Below are 15,344 nucleotides of genomic sequence, written 5' to 3'. Positions count from 1 at the left end.
GGAACACCAGAAAAAATATTTTGTATCGGAAACATGACCTTTATATCTTACAACAAATTTTCTACAAGTTAAATATAAAATAAACCATCTAATAAAAGTTGGTGATAGGTCATATTAATTAAGTTTATTGATTAGTATATAATGAGGAAGTTTGCTGAAGGTCTTAGCAAAATCAAAGTGTATTACATCTACTTTTCCTGGGGTTTTTACAGAAGGAATAATATCATACGTAAAGCATATTAAATTAGACAAGGTAGATTTATTTTTCATGAAGCCGATCTGTTGATCCATTATTTCAGCAGAAACATGGTTATAGGGATAACAAGTTTATCAAATATTTTAGGTAATGTTCCCATAATAGAAATTGGTCTATAATCCGTATAATCTTTCCGATTAATCTTAGGGATAGGATAAACAACAACAGTTTTCCAACTCTCAGGATAGGTAGAAGTTTGTATACTCCAATTAAGTAATGACACAAGAATAGGGGCTATAATGTACATAATTTTTTTAATTATAGAAGGTAGTATACCATCAATTCCACAGGAGGATTTGACTTTCGTCGTTTAATTACATTAATAACCTGATCAACAGTAAAACCAGGAAAAAAAAATACTATTTCCATAATTACATTTCCGGCGGGAGCTCATGTGGTTCGGATTCCACGTTAATCAGTAGGTCCACGTCTCACATAGCCTCGCTGCTGAACGGGACGTTAAAGCTAAAATCAACTCAACTCAACTCCATAATTACATGAAAATTCAGTTTCATCATAAGACGAACGTCTCTGATATATAGATTCAAATAACTTAGCCATGCATTGTTAACAGATTTATTAGCGTCATCTACATATTCATTATCAATCATTATACCTGAGGAAGATTTGGAACAATTATTATGCTTATTCACAAAGCACCTATTCTTGCTTTGTGAATAATAATAATAAATAAGTCGAGGTTAACTAAACTCAGAAGTTGCAAAACCACGCTCAGGGATTCTAACTTTATTCTACTTACCGATTTCTGTAATTCCTAAATTTTTAGAGTTTGAAGCTTTTGACTCACTCCTGGAGTTTTGGTCACAGGTTAAAAACAGGGAGAAAAAGATTAGAAAAATCAAAGAATAAAAAGGAATGGATTTACCAAGGGAATGGCCGTGTGGTTAAAAAAAAAAAAAAAAAGTTGTCAAGTGTGTTAGCGATCTTCAGATGAAGTTGGTGCGAACCAAAATATGGCAGAATCAATTTGTGCATCTTTCTTGTTCCTTGTTGGAAGGTTGCCAACTCATGTTATTATGCTCATTGTCATGCCAATGCTGTGAAAAGTTTGTAATTACCGCCTCCCATTCGTCACTCAATCATCCTTTGTCTAGATTTCATTTTTTTCATGAATAAATACATTTTCAAATATCAGTCTCTCTATTTCATTTCCAGCTCCAAATAAAATTTTTGAATCTTCAACCCTCTGTTGTGTTTCTTTTAAATGTTTCCATAAACTTGACACCGGATTTTCCGCTTTTGAATCTCTAATGTGTTCCTTTACTCGGACTTTTAAATTTCTTTCCGTTTTGCCTATATAACTCTCTTAGGAACTGCATTTTATTTCGTTGCACTGAACTCAGAAGCTCCAGGTGTGCAAAGCGTTGGAACACAGCCTCCGTTGCCTAGCCGACAATGTGACTGAGCGAGCTCGACCGTCAAATATACAATCTCTTTTCCTTAGACAATAAGCTACTTCCCCCATGAAATTTCGCTCAGATCCGGCTAGTAATTACCGAGAAATAAAGTACCAAATAAAAGCTGAGCCGAGCCGAGTCTGCAACTGGCTGAACTCGGCCATCAAATATACCGTTCTCAATTTCTTAGAGACCATGGGCTACCTGCCCACAAAATTCGGTTTATATCGGTACTGTAGTTACTGAGAAATAAAGTATCACATATAAACTAATTCGAGTCTATCCTTGGATGAGCCTGACCATCAAATATAGCGATCTCTATTTCTCAGAGAATATAAGCTAGTTGCTCCATGCTATTTGGTTCAGGTCTGTCCAGTGGTTATTGATAAATGAAGTACTCATACAGAGAGAGAAAGAGTGAGAGAGAGAGAGGTAAAGCTGAAGTAAAACTGTAAACTCCTATGTTTATGTCGAGAGCAAAAAATAACAGTGGGCCAGATTCGTACACCAAAGAAACACAAACTCTGATTTGAACCCTAACGTCGCAAACCGCTCGATTATACTGACCATCACATCTCTGGTGTGTGAGGTTCCTGGTTTGATTTTCTTTCACGCTAAATGAGCTTTCTGGTGATAAACAACGTGAGTACGGGTTTTCTCTCAGTTCTCCCGCTTCTACCCAGTTTGTTCATTCCGCCACTTTTCGTTCATTATCATAATTACTATCCCCATTAGCCACGGAGCATAAACGTAGGACGTTAAACCAAGGAAAATATGTTCCGATCATCACAAGAATCATTTCTCTGATTTGTACACAATCTGACACAAATAATTTTTAACCTTAAGAAAATGTAAATATTTGTAAGAGTCGAGAAAAGAACTTAGTTATGAAAATATTCGTTCATATTAACTAATTACATTTAGTAAAGCCACAGTACTGCTTTAGTAAATATGAAAATTGTACTATTAATTATAAAAAATATAACCATTTAAGTACATTTACTGGTACAATGATAGTTGTATTTTATTCTTATACTTGTTGAAATGCCCGTTCTTTGAACAGGGATAAAAAGTTTATGGAAAATATTTGAACTCCTACCCTCTTTAGGATATGCATTTCAGTGAAAGCATAATTATAAAAAACCCATAAGATTCTCTACTTTTAGAATAAATTTGGAACTCCCTAACCCTTAGAATACATGATATAAATCTAGAGACAGTAAGTAACTATGTTACAAGATTCATTTGAAATGGTTAAACCGTTTTCTGTAATGCGATTACAAACAACAGACAATGTGTACTCCAATGTGGCGAAAAAATACTGCACGAAAACTGTAAAAACTGAACTGCACCCCTAGTTAAAACCAAAATTTTTGAAAAAGGGGCATAACATGTTCGTTTATTTGTAATGAGGAGTTTATGTACAGACTTTCATCTTTCTAACTTGAGGAACTCATGAGATACACCATTCTTGCATTAATTTTGAACCCTGTATTTCTTTAGAATACAATCTTTAATCAAAATAGTGATTAAAACTGAGTTGGAGGTAGATATCGAATTTGTTCCAAAATTCGATTCAAAGTTTTAAGCCATTACCAGTATTGCGAAGCGAAAAAAATAGAAATCGTGTCTTTGCTTTTAAAATGAGAATTTCTTAAGACGCTGGAACACCTTACACTTATTTTGAATTGAGAATTTATATGTCAAATTTCATCTCATTAATTTCCGGAATTAATGTGGTACTCCATTCTCGTTAAAACATTTAAGTCTCCTTAGCGTACGTGTTCAAAAAATTTCTTTCATATCTATTGTTCTCGTACAGTCCGCAGCAAAAAACCTGCAACATGAGCATGTAAGTTTATTGTGAAACTACGACTAACAGTCAAGGGAATCGACATAACGTCTAAGTGGCACGGATCACGCCAGGAGAAACCTCGGCGTTCTCCCCTGCACACTTATTTTGGAGCGAAAGACTTCGTCGTTTCACAATAAACATACATGCTCATGTTGCAGGTTTTTAGCTACGGACTGTACAAAATGAGTTTTCTATTCAAGTCTCATGTTCCTACAGGGTGTTTCAAAACAACACCTAGAAAGTTTAGGAGGTGATTCCTGGCACCAAGATAAGACAAAAAGTATAGATCAACCTGGGTGCACAAATGCTTCCTTTCGGAGTTATAGGCTGTCGAAAACATGCAAAAATGACTTTTTGAGGTCAATAACTCCAAAACTATAGGACCTACCGTAGTCGGGTCAAGACTTCACTTAGGAACTAGTATGTGCACTATCCAAATATCCGAGTTTCAGAATCTCACGGTACTTCCACAACAATTTTTGTAGAGGTAATTGGTGAGTACTTCAAATTATATGCCCGTAGCCAAACTCCCACTATAAAAATTGTTGCCTGAGTATCGCAGGATTCTGAAAAATGTATTTTTGGAATGTGCACATATTAGTTCCTAAGTGAAGTCTTGACCCGAGTACGGTAGGTCCCATAGTTTTGGAGCTATGGAGCTTTATACTACATTTTTTCATGTTTTCGGTCTATACTTTTTGCCTTATCTTGGTGTCAGAAATCACCTCTCAAACATTGTCGGTGTTGTTTTGAAACACCCTGTATATAGGGACTGAATTTTCAGTAAATCACTTTCATTCTTGTGTAATCGTACCTATTCCCCCTTCCTCTTCCAGAAGCGGATGTTTCGAAAATGCTGAAATACGTGTTTCACTTACTTTTAACTGAAAGTTGATGTAACAAATTTAACACTTCCATCTTTAAGTGAATCCTTACATTAAACATTTTCTGAATAAACACTGGGAAATTTTTAGAAATTATCCCCCTTATGCTTTACAGAAACGGAATTATCGCAGACGCTGAAAATACAAATTTATTTACCTTTGGATGGGCTTGGGCTTGGGTTTGGGCTTGGGATGGTTTTTGTCATATCGCTTTGACGGTGCAACTTAGGGGAGGGGAGGAGGAAATATTTAAAAAATAAATAAAAAATGAAAGTGACTACGTTTATGACTTGATAATTCTTGAACCACCCGACCGATCTCGATCAAATTTTGAACGCAAATGAGGTTTGGACCAGGGATAGTTTTTGTTATTTCACTTTGGCGATGCAACTTATGAGAGGGAGGGGGGGACATATATATATATAATGATCGAAAATGACCGATATTAGTGCCAAATCCATAGTTTCGGGGTCGCTGAGTTGAACAGTGATACTTCCGATGCCGTTTAAATCCAAGTTCAGCCTACAATAGTAATATTTAGTTTTAATTTATATAAATTACTTATTATTTTCTGTTTTTTATTATATTATCTTTGTTTCTATCGATTTGAGTGTTCTTAAGTAATAGTAAAAATTGACTGACCAACAGAACATATTACTACTTTTTTTGTTATTTTAACCCAGCGAAGCGAATGATTGACGCTAGTAGTTTATATACCAATTTTTACATCTCCGGCTTAACAAATCCACACAATGTTCACTTTCTCAACGAAGAAAGGCAAATTTAGATATTATTAGTAATGATCATGTTTTCCTCCCTAAGTAGCGGAATTTTCGAAAATGCTGAAACACGCGTCCATTATTTGATTTTAAGAGCTTGTATACCGAATTTCACGTCTCTAACTTAAAACGGCGCTTTGTTGATAACATTTCTGAGACACGTATTCTCTTATTCTTAGTTAAGAGTTTATAAATCATATTTCGTACCTCCAACTTAAGCGAATCCCCATATTCGACATCTTGTTACCACATAAAGAGGAATTGCCCCTCACTTAAGTTAGATATTGTTGAAATTGCCCCCTCTCCTCCCTTAGGAGCGAAATTTTTGGAAAAGGTGAAACACGTATTTTCTTATTTTTATTTAAGAGTTTATACCAAATTTCAAAATCCTCAACTTATGCGGATCCTCAAACAGGACACTTTCATAAAAAAGAAAGAAAAGCTTGGGTATTATGAAAATGACTCAACTTTTTCCCTTTAGCAGCGGAATTCTCAGAAACGTTCAAATAGCTGTCCCACTATTTTTCTATTTAGGAGTTTATATACCAAATTTGAGGTCTCTAACTGAAGCAAATCTCCTCACATGGTACATAGTGAATTAATAAAGAGAAATTTCAATATGATAGAAATATACCTTTTTTACCCCTTAGGAGCGAAATGTTCAAAACAGCTGAAACACGTATTTTCTTACTTTTAGTTACGATTTTTTTTTTTTTTTTTTTTTTTTTTTATAAAGCGAATTTCGCATCTTCAATTTTTTGATGCTATAGAATTGACTTCAGTTTTCCATCTTCAGAGCAACATTTTTGGAAAAGCTCTAATATTTTTTCTCTTATTGTTAAATGTGTTTACCTACTGAATTTCATACCTTCAACTTAAGCGAATCCTATCTTTTGACACTTTCTTTAAAAATAAAATACAAAGTTACAGAATCGACTCACTTTTCCTCTTAGGAACGGGATTTTCGAAAAATCTTTAAAAAAAAGTTCCCTTATTTTTAATGAAGCGCTCATATGCCGAGTTTCATCTCTCTAACGCCAGGATTTGAAATATGAACTATTCTTGGGGGAAATTTTCAACCCCCTTTAACTTCCTTAGAATGGGTATTTTTCTAATAAAAAAATAATCTTTCTTTATCCGTTTTCTTTCTGACAAAAGGAGTATTCTCTCCAAATTTCACGTAAATACCTATGGTAATGTGACCTGGATGATGATGAGGTACCCACGTCTTGTCATTTACGTAATAGTTTACATAAAATCAATACACAGTTTCATATTGGTTCATTCTCGGTTGGTGCAATTATATATCATTGTAAAATTATGTAGATACATGAGAAGATTATTAACAGAACGTTGGTTAGTTACCAATATATCATTCCGTGGGAAAAATTAATATTCTTCAGACATATTGGAACAACAAGCCAGTCCCGTCTTCAGTAGTAAGGTAACAAGGATAAAAATGGATGAGAGAAATACGGTATGGAAAAAGGAATATATACCACCAAATAAACCTAGCGTAAAAAAAAAAAAAAAAAAAAAAAAAGTACTGAAAAGAAAAAAAGCAGGGCACAATGCAAGCCAGAAAGAATTGAGTTTGAAAGAAGCGTGGTGTCTATACTACGTTACTATTACCAGAATCAAAACACACATCAAAGGTAGGTAGTTGCCCGGGTTCGATTCCCGGTGGGAGCTCATGTGGTTCGGATTCCACGTTAATCAGTAGGTCCACGTCTCATATAGCCTCGCTGCTGAACGGGACGTTAAACTCAAAATCAACTCAACTCAAAGGTAGGTAGTTGTCAGAACGAAAATACACATTAAAGATCGATAGTCAGATTTTATCAATATTGCCAGAATCAAGATTTAAGGCTGACGTATATTTATGAATAAAGAATGATTCTTTAGTCTCTCGGTTTTTTTTTTTTTCTGATTCTACTAACATTCACCTGTTTTATAATATATGTATGTTGCTTTAGGTGAAGTGACAAGTGACTTTTTTTTTTTTTTTTACGTTACGTTCATTTGGCGGTATGTATTCCTGTTTCGATACCGTATTTCTCCTTTTCGCCTTTATCCTTTTTAACCTTCCCACTGAAGACGGAACTAGTTTATTGTTAGGATATGTCTGGGGAATATTTAATTTTCGCACGGGAAGATATATTGGTAAGTAATCATTTTTTTTTTCAATGTACATCACTGTCAATGACGTAACTTACTAGGGATGATTCCATACCGGGACCAGGTACCTGGGAAAAACCTATATATCGTCTGAAAGCTCTTGCCATGAGAAGTACGAAGCCATTTTCAAATCACGGCAAACCCACAGCCTGACCCTATAAAGGGTCAGTTTATTAGTGTCTGTGATCCTATGTATGGCATATTCGACAAAAGTAAAAATGAATGTTACGATGCATCACGCGGAAGCGTCTGAGCCCATCGTGTTCCTTTTTGGATCATTGCTAGAACAAGATTCGAGGGAGTTTTATAATATCACTTTGCACCCGGACGCACCCATTTTGTCAGTGTTGCCAACGAATTGTAAATACAATGTGGCAGATGGTTTTTGTAAGACCGGATGCATACACATGAAACGTGGCATAAACATCATTCGTCACGAGAGAAAATATATTGTGGACGTATTCCTCTCCCAAGAACCCCAGTTTGTCAGTGTTGCCAACCAAGTATAAAAATAAGTTGTAAAACAGGTTCCGTACGATGAAACGTTTGTTCATCATGCTTGGCAGAAACATCACACTGCAATATAGTAAAAAGACGTTGAGTGTGACTGTCTCCAAACAATTCTAGGTTGTCAGTGTTGCCAATAAGTGTTAACATCACAATGTTGAAAATGGCGTACGTGCCATTGAACGAATATATAACAAATGTAACAGAACAGTATTGGACAACGGAAAACATAGTGTGAATGTTCCAGTCTCTCAAACACCCCAGTGTAGCAGTGTTGCCAACCAAATCGAGCTTCAAGATTTTTGCATGAAATCTCCCGCATTGGCGGACATACTGACAACATGTACTTGTGAGTTCACACTAACATACTACAAACCTAGTATGGGCCACAGTTTAATTATGTCCGCCAATGCTGTAAACTTCATGCAAAAATCTTGAATGTTCGCATTGGTTGGCAATACTGCCACACTGGGGTGATTGGGAGACGGAACACTCACACTGTTTTCCATTATCCAATGCTGCATCTGTCACATTTGTTATATATTCGTTCAATAGCACGTACGCCATTTTCAACATTGTGGCTTTACGCTTGTTGGCAACACTGACAATTTGGAATGGTTGGGAGACGGTCACACTCAACGAGTTTTTGCTATAGTGTCGTGTGATGTTTCTGCCAAGCATAGTGAACAAACGTTTCATCGTATGGAACCTGTTTTACAACTACTCATTTTTACACTTGGTTGGCAACACTGACAAACCGGGGTCCTTGGGAGAGGAATACGTCCATAATATATTTTCTCTAGTGACGAATATGTTTATGAAAAGTTCCATGGATATACATCCAGTAGTACAGAAACCATCTGCCACATTGTATTTACAATTCGTTGGCAACACTGACCAAATGGGTACGTCGGGGTGCAAAGTGATATCAAACTCTTTCCCGAATCACGTTCTAGCAATGAGCCAAAAAGGAACGTGACGAGCTCAGGTGCTTAGGCATGATGTATCGTAATATTCATTTTTACTTTTGTAGAATAGACATACATAGAGTCACAAACACCAACAAACTGACCCCTTACAGGGTCAGGTTGCGGGTTTGCCCGTGATTTAGAAACGGTCTCGTACTTCTCATGGCAAGAGCTTTCAGTCGATATATAGGTTTCCCCAGGTACTTGGTCCCGGAATGGTATCATCCCTAGTAAGGGGGACAAACTGGGCTTTTGTCCCGGGTGCCGGATTGGGGGGCACAAAACTGGACAAAACTTATTAGACTTCATTTATTTTCAGTGTAAGGTAAGGAAAAAGAGTTTAAGCAAACTAAAGATCATAAAAATTACCTCAGAAACTTCACAGGACAACAACGACTCATCAACCTTGGAATCATATCCACAGAGCATAAGTTAGCTTCAAAGCTATCTTTGGAGGACATTGTAAAAACGTTTGAAGCCAAGAGAGCGCACAAAGTTAAATATTAGTTCCAGTTTTTTGTGCTTTCATTTAACTTATATCGATTTAAGAGATCTTCAAAATGTCCGACTATAATACGCGAGACAAAGTTTTCTATTCTAAAGCAATAGACTATTGTTTCATTCTACACTTATGCACATCCCGATATAATTAAAGAAACATCGTCATTTTTTTTTTCAGTTATTATCATAAGAATATAAGAATACGAGTGAAGGTTGATAAGTTCTCAGCCTACCCAGTTTCAAACAAAGCTAGATATAACAATTATATACGTTTATGAGGCTTATAATCTGTGAAGCTACTGTGCAAAATTTGGTTTGACTAAACCAATTTTATTTTATTATTTTTTTTTTTCAGGTCCAAAGTGAGGATATCAGTCCACGTCCCAGAAATTAGTAAATTTGAACACCATGCATTTATCAAGTACCTCTTCCTAAAGGGACTCTCGTCTAAGGAGATCCACAACGACCTTGTCACGACATTGGGGGACAAGGCACCGTCATATGACACTGTGAAGAAATGGGCAGCGAATTTCAAACGTGGGCAGTTTGGTCTGAACGATGATCCAAGGTGTGTCAGACCAATTTCAGTGACCTCTCCCGAGATGATTGACGCCATTCACCGGATGATTCTCGACAATCTCCGAATCCCGCTCGAACAGATAGAGGACACATTAGGCATTAGTCATGAACGGGTCTGGAAATTATCCATAAAGACTTGGGTATGAGGAAGATCGCGGCAAAATGGATTCCGAAACTTTTGAACACGCCCTCACACAAGGCACGTCTGACATTGCAAAAATTGGAGGATCTACGGTTTCAAATACAGGAACATCCACCTTATTCGCCTTATTTTGCTCCATCAGACTTTTATCTCTTTCCTAAATTGAAAATGTTTTTAAAGGGAACGCATTTCAATATCGCCGATGACGTCATTTCTCAAACAGAGGCCTGGTTTGCAGAGCATTCATCCGATTTGTATTTGTCTGGCCTGCAAGTACTGAAGCAGCGATGTGAAAAGTGCATTGCACTACAAGAGGAATACGTTGAATAAAAACACCAAGCTTCGCTTCCTATCTACTTGTTTCCTTGGTGAGGCTAAGAACTTAACAACTCACTCTCGTATATCAAGCATGCTACTCTCAGATTATTTGGAAATCAAATACTAATTACTTTGGCGTTTTATCTTGTACCAAAAATGAAATTATGTACTGCAATTTCAGAATCACGCTTTACCATTTGTAGAAAAAAATGGAGTAGGAGAATTACTGTGTGATGCCAATATCAGGTGCATTCAGGGAGCGTTTTGGTTTGGTTTATCATGGGAGAGGAGTGCTAAGGCTAGTTCTTGCCACAGTCGATAACTAGCCTTGTTGCGTCACTGATCACTGTGTTTGTTTCTAAGAAATTTATGTTTTATTTTTACTTATAGAGTAAACATTGTTCAACAAATCGTACTGGAGACTAATCTTGGACTTAATAAATACTAAGAATATATAAGGAGGCAAGTTCAGGACTTCTGCAGATATCTTAGTTTTAATTTTCTTGACCTTCCCTGATTTCAATATAAACTTCCCCTGACTTTTTTCTTTACCTCCTGCTCCCCTTACAGCCGACCGCACATCACCTTTATGTTCTATCGTTTCAGGTTTATTTTTAATATTACAATTTAATGTTTAGTTACAATGTAAGAAACATAAAAATCACCCTAGCAAAAAGATCGTTCTTCGCAGGGGAAAAATACCTTTCATTTTGGACATAAACGGCACCAAAATTGTCACCAATGAACTTAGTGACTCCAAGAACTATGAATTCAACACTAATATCGGTAATTTTTAATTATTTTTACATGTCACAATTCTCCCTTAGTAGTACTAATGCGGGCTAAATTTTGATTTAAACGGCATCAGAAGTGTCACCGTTCGTCCAAGATTGGACGGGTGGGTTAAGGAGTTATTAAGTCACAAACATAGTCACTTTTATTTTCGTCTATATAGATTTTAATATTCTTATTTCAATTTCTATTGTTTTAATATCCTCTGTTTCGTGAAGTACAACAGTATACATGAGCCACGCATACTGATTACGCGGAATTACAATTGAATGTAACCCATTTTCAGTTACTTTGTAAGATATATATGTAGTAAATTTTCCTGACTTTCAGTGACAACATATATGTTTCCCAGACTTTCCTTGATCAAATGTTGTTTCCCTGACTTTCCCTGACTTTGCAGGTCTATAGAAACCCTTAAGTTGTAAGGTTTCCTTCTTTCTTTTCTCTTTCTTTCTTCTCTAACAATAAAATAAACACGAGGGCACGAGGGCTCAGTGGTAGAGCACTTACCTCTGGTGTGTGGGGTCCCTGTTTTGATCCCTGGTCAAATACGTTTGTGGCGAACAATATCGCATCCATAGGTTTTCTCGGGATACTCCCGTTTCCTCCTCTTTTTCATTCCACTAATTCTTCCATCATCATTCATTTGCTTTAATCATCGTCTCCCTTAGCCTAAAGGACATAATTGTGCGACATTAAACTAAAAGCTTTCATTTTCACTCAATAAAATAAACATAACAAAGCCCATTTCTCTGAACATAGTAAATAAAAAAAAATATATGACCATTAAGTAAATCAGGTTAACTTGTCCTTATTAACAAGTAATGAGGTATATGCCTAGTTAACACAAATATATCAACAGAATCGAAAATTCTATAATTTATTTTAATGTAAAAATCAACTATTATGATAAAAATAAAGTAAAACAATTATAACATTGTATACTTACAATTAAAGTAATAGTAACAGTTCTAAGGTCTTGCAATAGCTGGACAATCGTTGGTAATGATTCCTTGTTATTGTTATTTTTTACATTTTCTAGATTCTTTTCCTCAATATTATGTGCTACATGTATGGCTTCGTCTACATTACACAAAAATTGATCACATTTCTCGAAGTTTTGAACCTATTAAAAATTAAAAAAAAAATAAATAAATTACGAGGGTTATTCAAAAAGTAACAGACGTTTTGAAATAAATAAATAAATAAATAAGATAACAGAACGAACGAACCAAATTGTATTATATACATTTGAAAGGTACACTCTTAAGCTATTTTTCCATATAATTGCCATGCAAATTAAGGCACTTATCATACCATGGCACAAGTTTATCAATACCGTCGTGGTTGAAATCGGCCTCCTGCGATTTCAACCACTGGCTTACACCGGTATGCAGTTCGGCGTCAGTATCAAAGCGTTCTGTAGCGAGCCATGTATTCATCGCTGGGAAGAGATGGTAGTCGTTCGGCACCAAATCCGAGCTGTATGGTGGGTGATAGAACACCTCGCATCCAAAACTATCCAAGAGCTCTCGCGTACTTGGCCGTATGTGGACGTGCGTTGTAGTGAAAACACAGCACCTTCGAGCTAAGTTTTCAGCGACACTTGTTTTGCATCACGCGCCTTAACTTTCTCACTGTTTGACAATACCTCTGCCAACAAAACCCTAATCACAGAACGCACCTCACAAGTGGCGGGATTTTGTACTGCAGCGCATGTTGTAACACATCACAGAAAGCACAATAAGAGCGTCACAGTCGTCACTCTACCACAGCTGAATGAGTACTTAGTGTGGCAACGTTCTGACACCGAGATGGCGAGTCTAACCCAGCCCACTGCCGCGATAGGCCAAAACGTCTGGTACCTTCTGGACATTTCTCGTAAAAGTAAATTTACTTACTAATTACATACATAAAAAGTTAATAAGAATAATGGAAGTTAAACGTGTGTAGCACCTTGTTGTTATGCCAAATAAAGTTAGGAATATTTCAATGGAGTAATTGACGTATATAATAATAATAATAATAATAATAATAATAATAATAATAATAATAATAATAATAATAATAATAATAATAATAATAATAATAATAGTTTATTTTGATTACTGCGAACACTGCGAACAGTCTCTGGGCAAAAATACAATACTTTCAAAAATCAATATATAACCCGGTACATGAGGTGAAAAGTAAAACAGTGAAGAATTATAATACAATTATCAACTAAGCAGGTAAAGATACTTGCCAGAATGTTAAAATATACAAATTTGTTAAACTCAAAATTATCTAAATTCAAGACTCAAACGAAAATAGTCAATTCCCCAAAATAACATTTTCAAAACAACATAATGAAATATCATTTAAAAGGCATTGGTCAAAGTTCTTGAGGTTTCATGAACACCAAGTTTAAATATATTACTGTTGTCATATCGATTAAATATACCAAAGATTTGCAGATAGTTCCTTGTCATATAGCTAACACTTTGAATCCTACTGTAGTTCTGGAATGACAGGCTGTAAACTTACATTAAATTTTATTGTTTTTCAGGAACGACACGGTCATTTTAAATTTAATCTACTAACCAAAAAATGAATTTTGTACGCTCTTTTATTTGAGAAAGTAATTTTTGAGTGTTTTGTGAATTATCTACTGGCAAACCTGATCCAAGAATGCCTTTGAGTCATTGCAGAAACATCACTTAAAGAAGGGTGTATCATTATCATTTACAACACTCAAGCATTATAACTTTGCAAGAGTTATAATGCTTGAGTTATAACTCTTATATGGTTGCAAAGTTATTTTGTACGGAAATCAGCATCTTCTAGTAGATTGATACCTTTCCTTTCATTTCTGAAACTTTGAAGTGTTTAGAGTAAGAACTTAGGAAAACATGATTAAAAAAAGAAACTTATTTTTTACAGGACACAGGACTTTGTCAATTTAAATAACCTTAGAATTGCAAGTGTTAATACTATATTCACTCTGTGAGGTTTTTTTTCTTTCTTTCTTTTTTTTTCTTTCTCTTTTTTTTTCCAAGCTCAGTTTAAATTATAGGATTTCGTAAGTCTCTTTACTAGTTTACATTTAAAACGTAATGGTACTAATGTCGATCCATCCCTCACCCTACAATTAACACTTTTATATTTGTATTTCCTAATCATTATTGGTTACAATACTTATTTTCTAATACCACTTGAATAAAGACTGATTAATGAATTTTGTTCTTTCAAATAGTGTTTGAAGTTCAAATAGCTTTGCCAATAATTATAATTATGAAATAATGATACCTTTTCGTAACATAGTAGCCTAAAAATAATTTTTGTACTGTTTCTATTTCGTATATTAGTATAGAAGAGGTACTATTCCATATAACTGAACCAAATTCTAGTTGAGATCTAACAAGCATCTTATATAAGTACACATATGAACTACCATTTTCAAAATCAGGCCATTGATTGAAAATAAAACCTATAACTTTTCTTCTCCCTGTTTCCGTATCACTTCTATGGCTACTAAATTTCAGTTGTGTACCATATACAATACCTAGATCTTTGATTTGTACTTTTTTGGTTTTGTTACTCCAATAATAATAATAATAATAATAATAATAATAATAATAATAATAATAATAATAATAATAATAATAATAATAATAATAATAATAATAATAATAATAATAATAATAATAAACTTTATTTTACGTGATGAGAACAACTGAAATGCAGCACTTTGTCATATTCTACATTATTTTAACACTATAATATAGTAAAAGAGATAAATAATGATTAACTTATAAACATAATTGATAATAAGATAAACCTGACAGTGTAGTTTATGTCAATTCCTAAAACCCTGAGATGGCAAAAATTAAAAGTAAAGATAAAAACAACTACTAAGATATATTAAAATTTGTAAAATAAAGTCACAGTTTAAGATATGCGTCTATTATAGTTTGTTAAAAGTCTAGAAATTAAAATATATTTCCCATTATGTGGTTGCAATAAAATTTTATCCTTGTACCGTATATTGGAACTTTAAAATCCACATTTTTAAAAATATAGTTCGAGTTACATCGGTTGTCAAATATCTTGTCTACAAATTCAAAGTCAATTAGTTTTCTTGTGTCAGATAGTGGTTCCAATTTAAAATATGTTTTCCAGTATTCA

The 15,344-nt window shown here is 34.8% G+C and overlaps 1 protein-coding gene across 1 annotated transcript in view; it reads right to left on the bottom strand.

Moving 5' to 3' along the window:
• Positions 1–15,344, bottom strand: part of LOC145674378 (uncharacterized) — a 305,117-nt gene that overhangs the window by 61,708 nt on the left and 228,065 nt on the right. Inside the window, exon 6 of the mRNA XM_081744352.1 lies at positions 12,127–12,303. Coding sequence (XP_081600478.1) covers positions 12,127–12,303 — 177 coding nt within the window. The remainder of the gene's footprint in view (positions 1–12,126; positions 12,304–15,344) is intronic.

Source organism: Thermobia domestica, chromosome 17 (genome assembly GCF_964235325.1).
Source record: "Thermobia domestica chromosome 17, izTheDome1.hap1.1, whole genome shotgun sequence".
Lineage (NCBI taxonomy): Eukaryota > Metazoa > Arthropoda > Insecta > Zygentoma > Lepismatidae > Thermobia > Thermobia domestica.
This window is presented reverse-complemented; position numbering and strand designations above follow the sequence as displayed.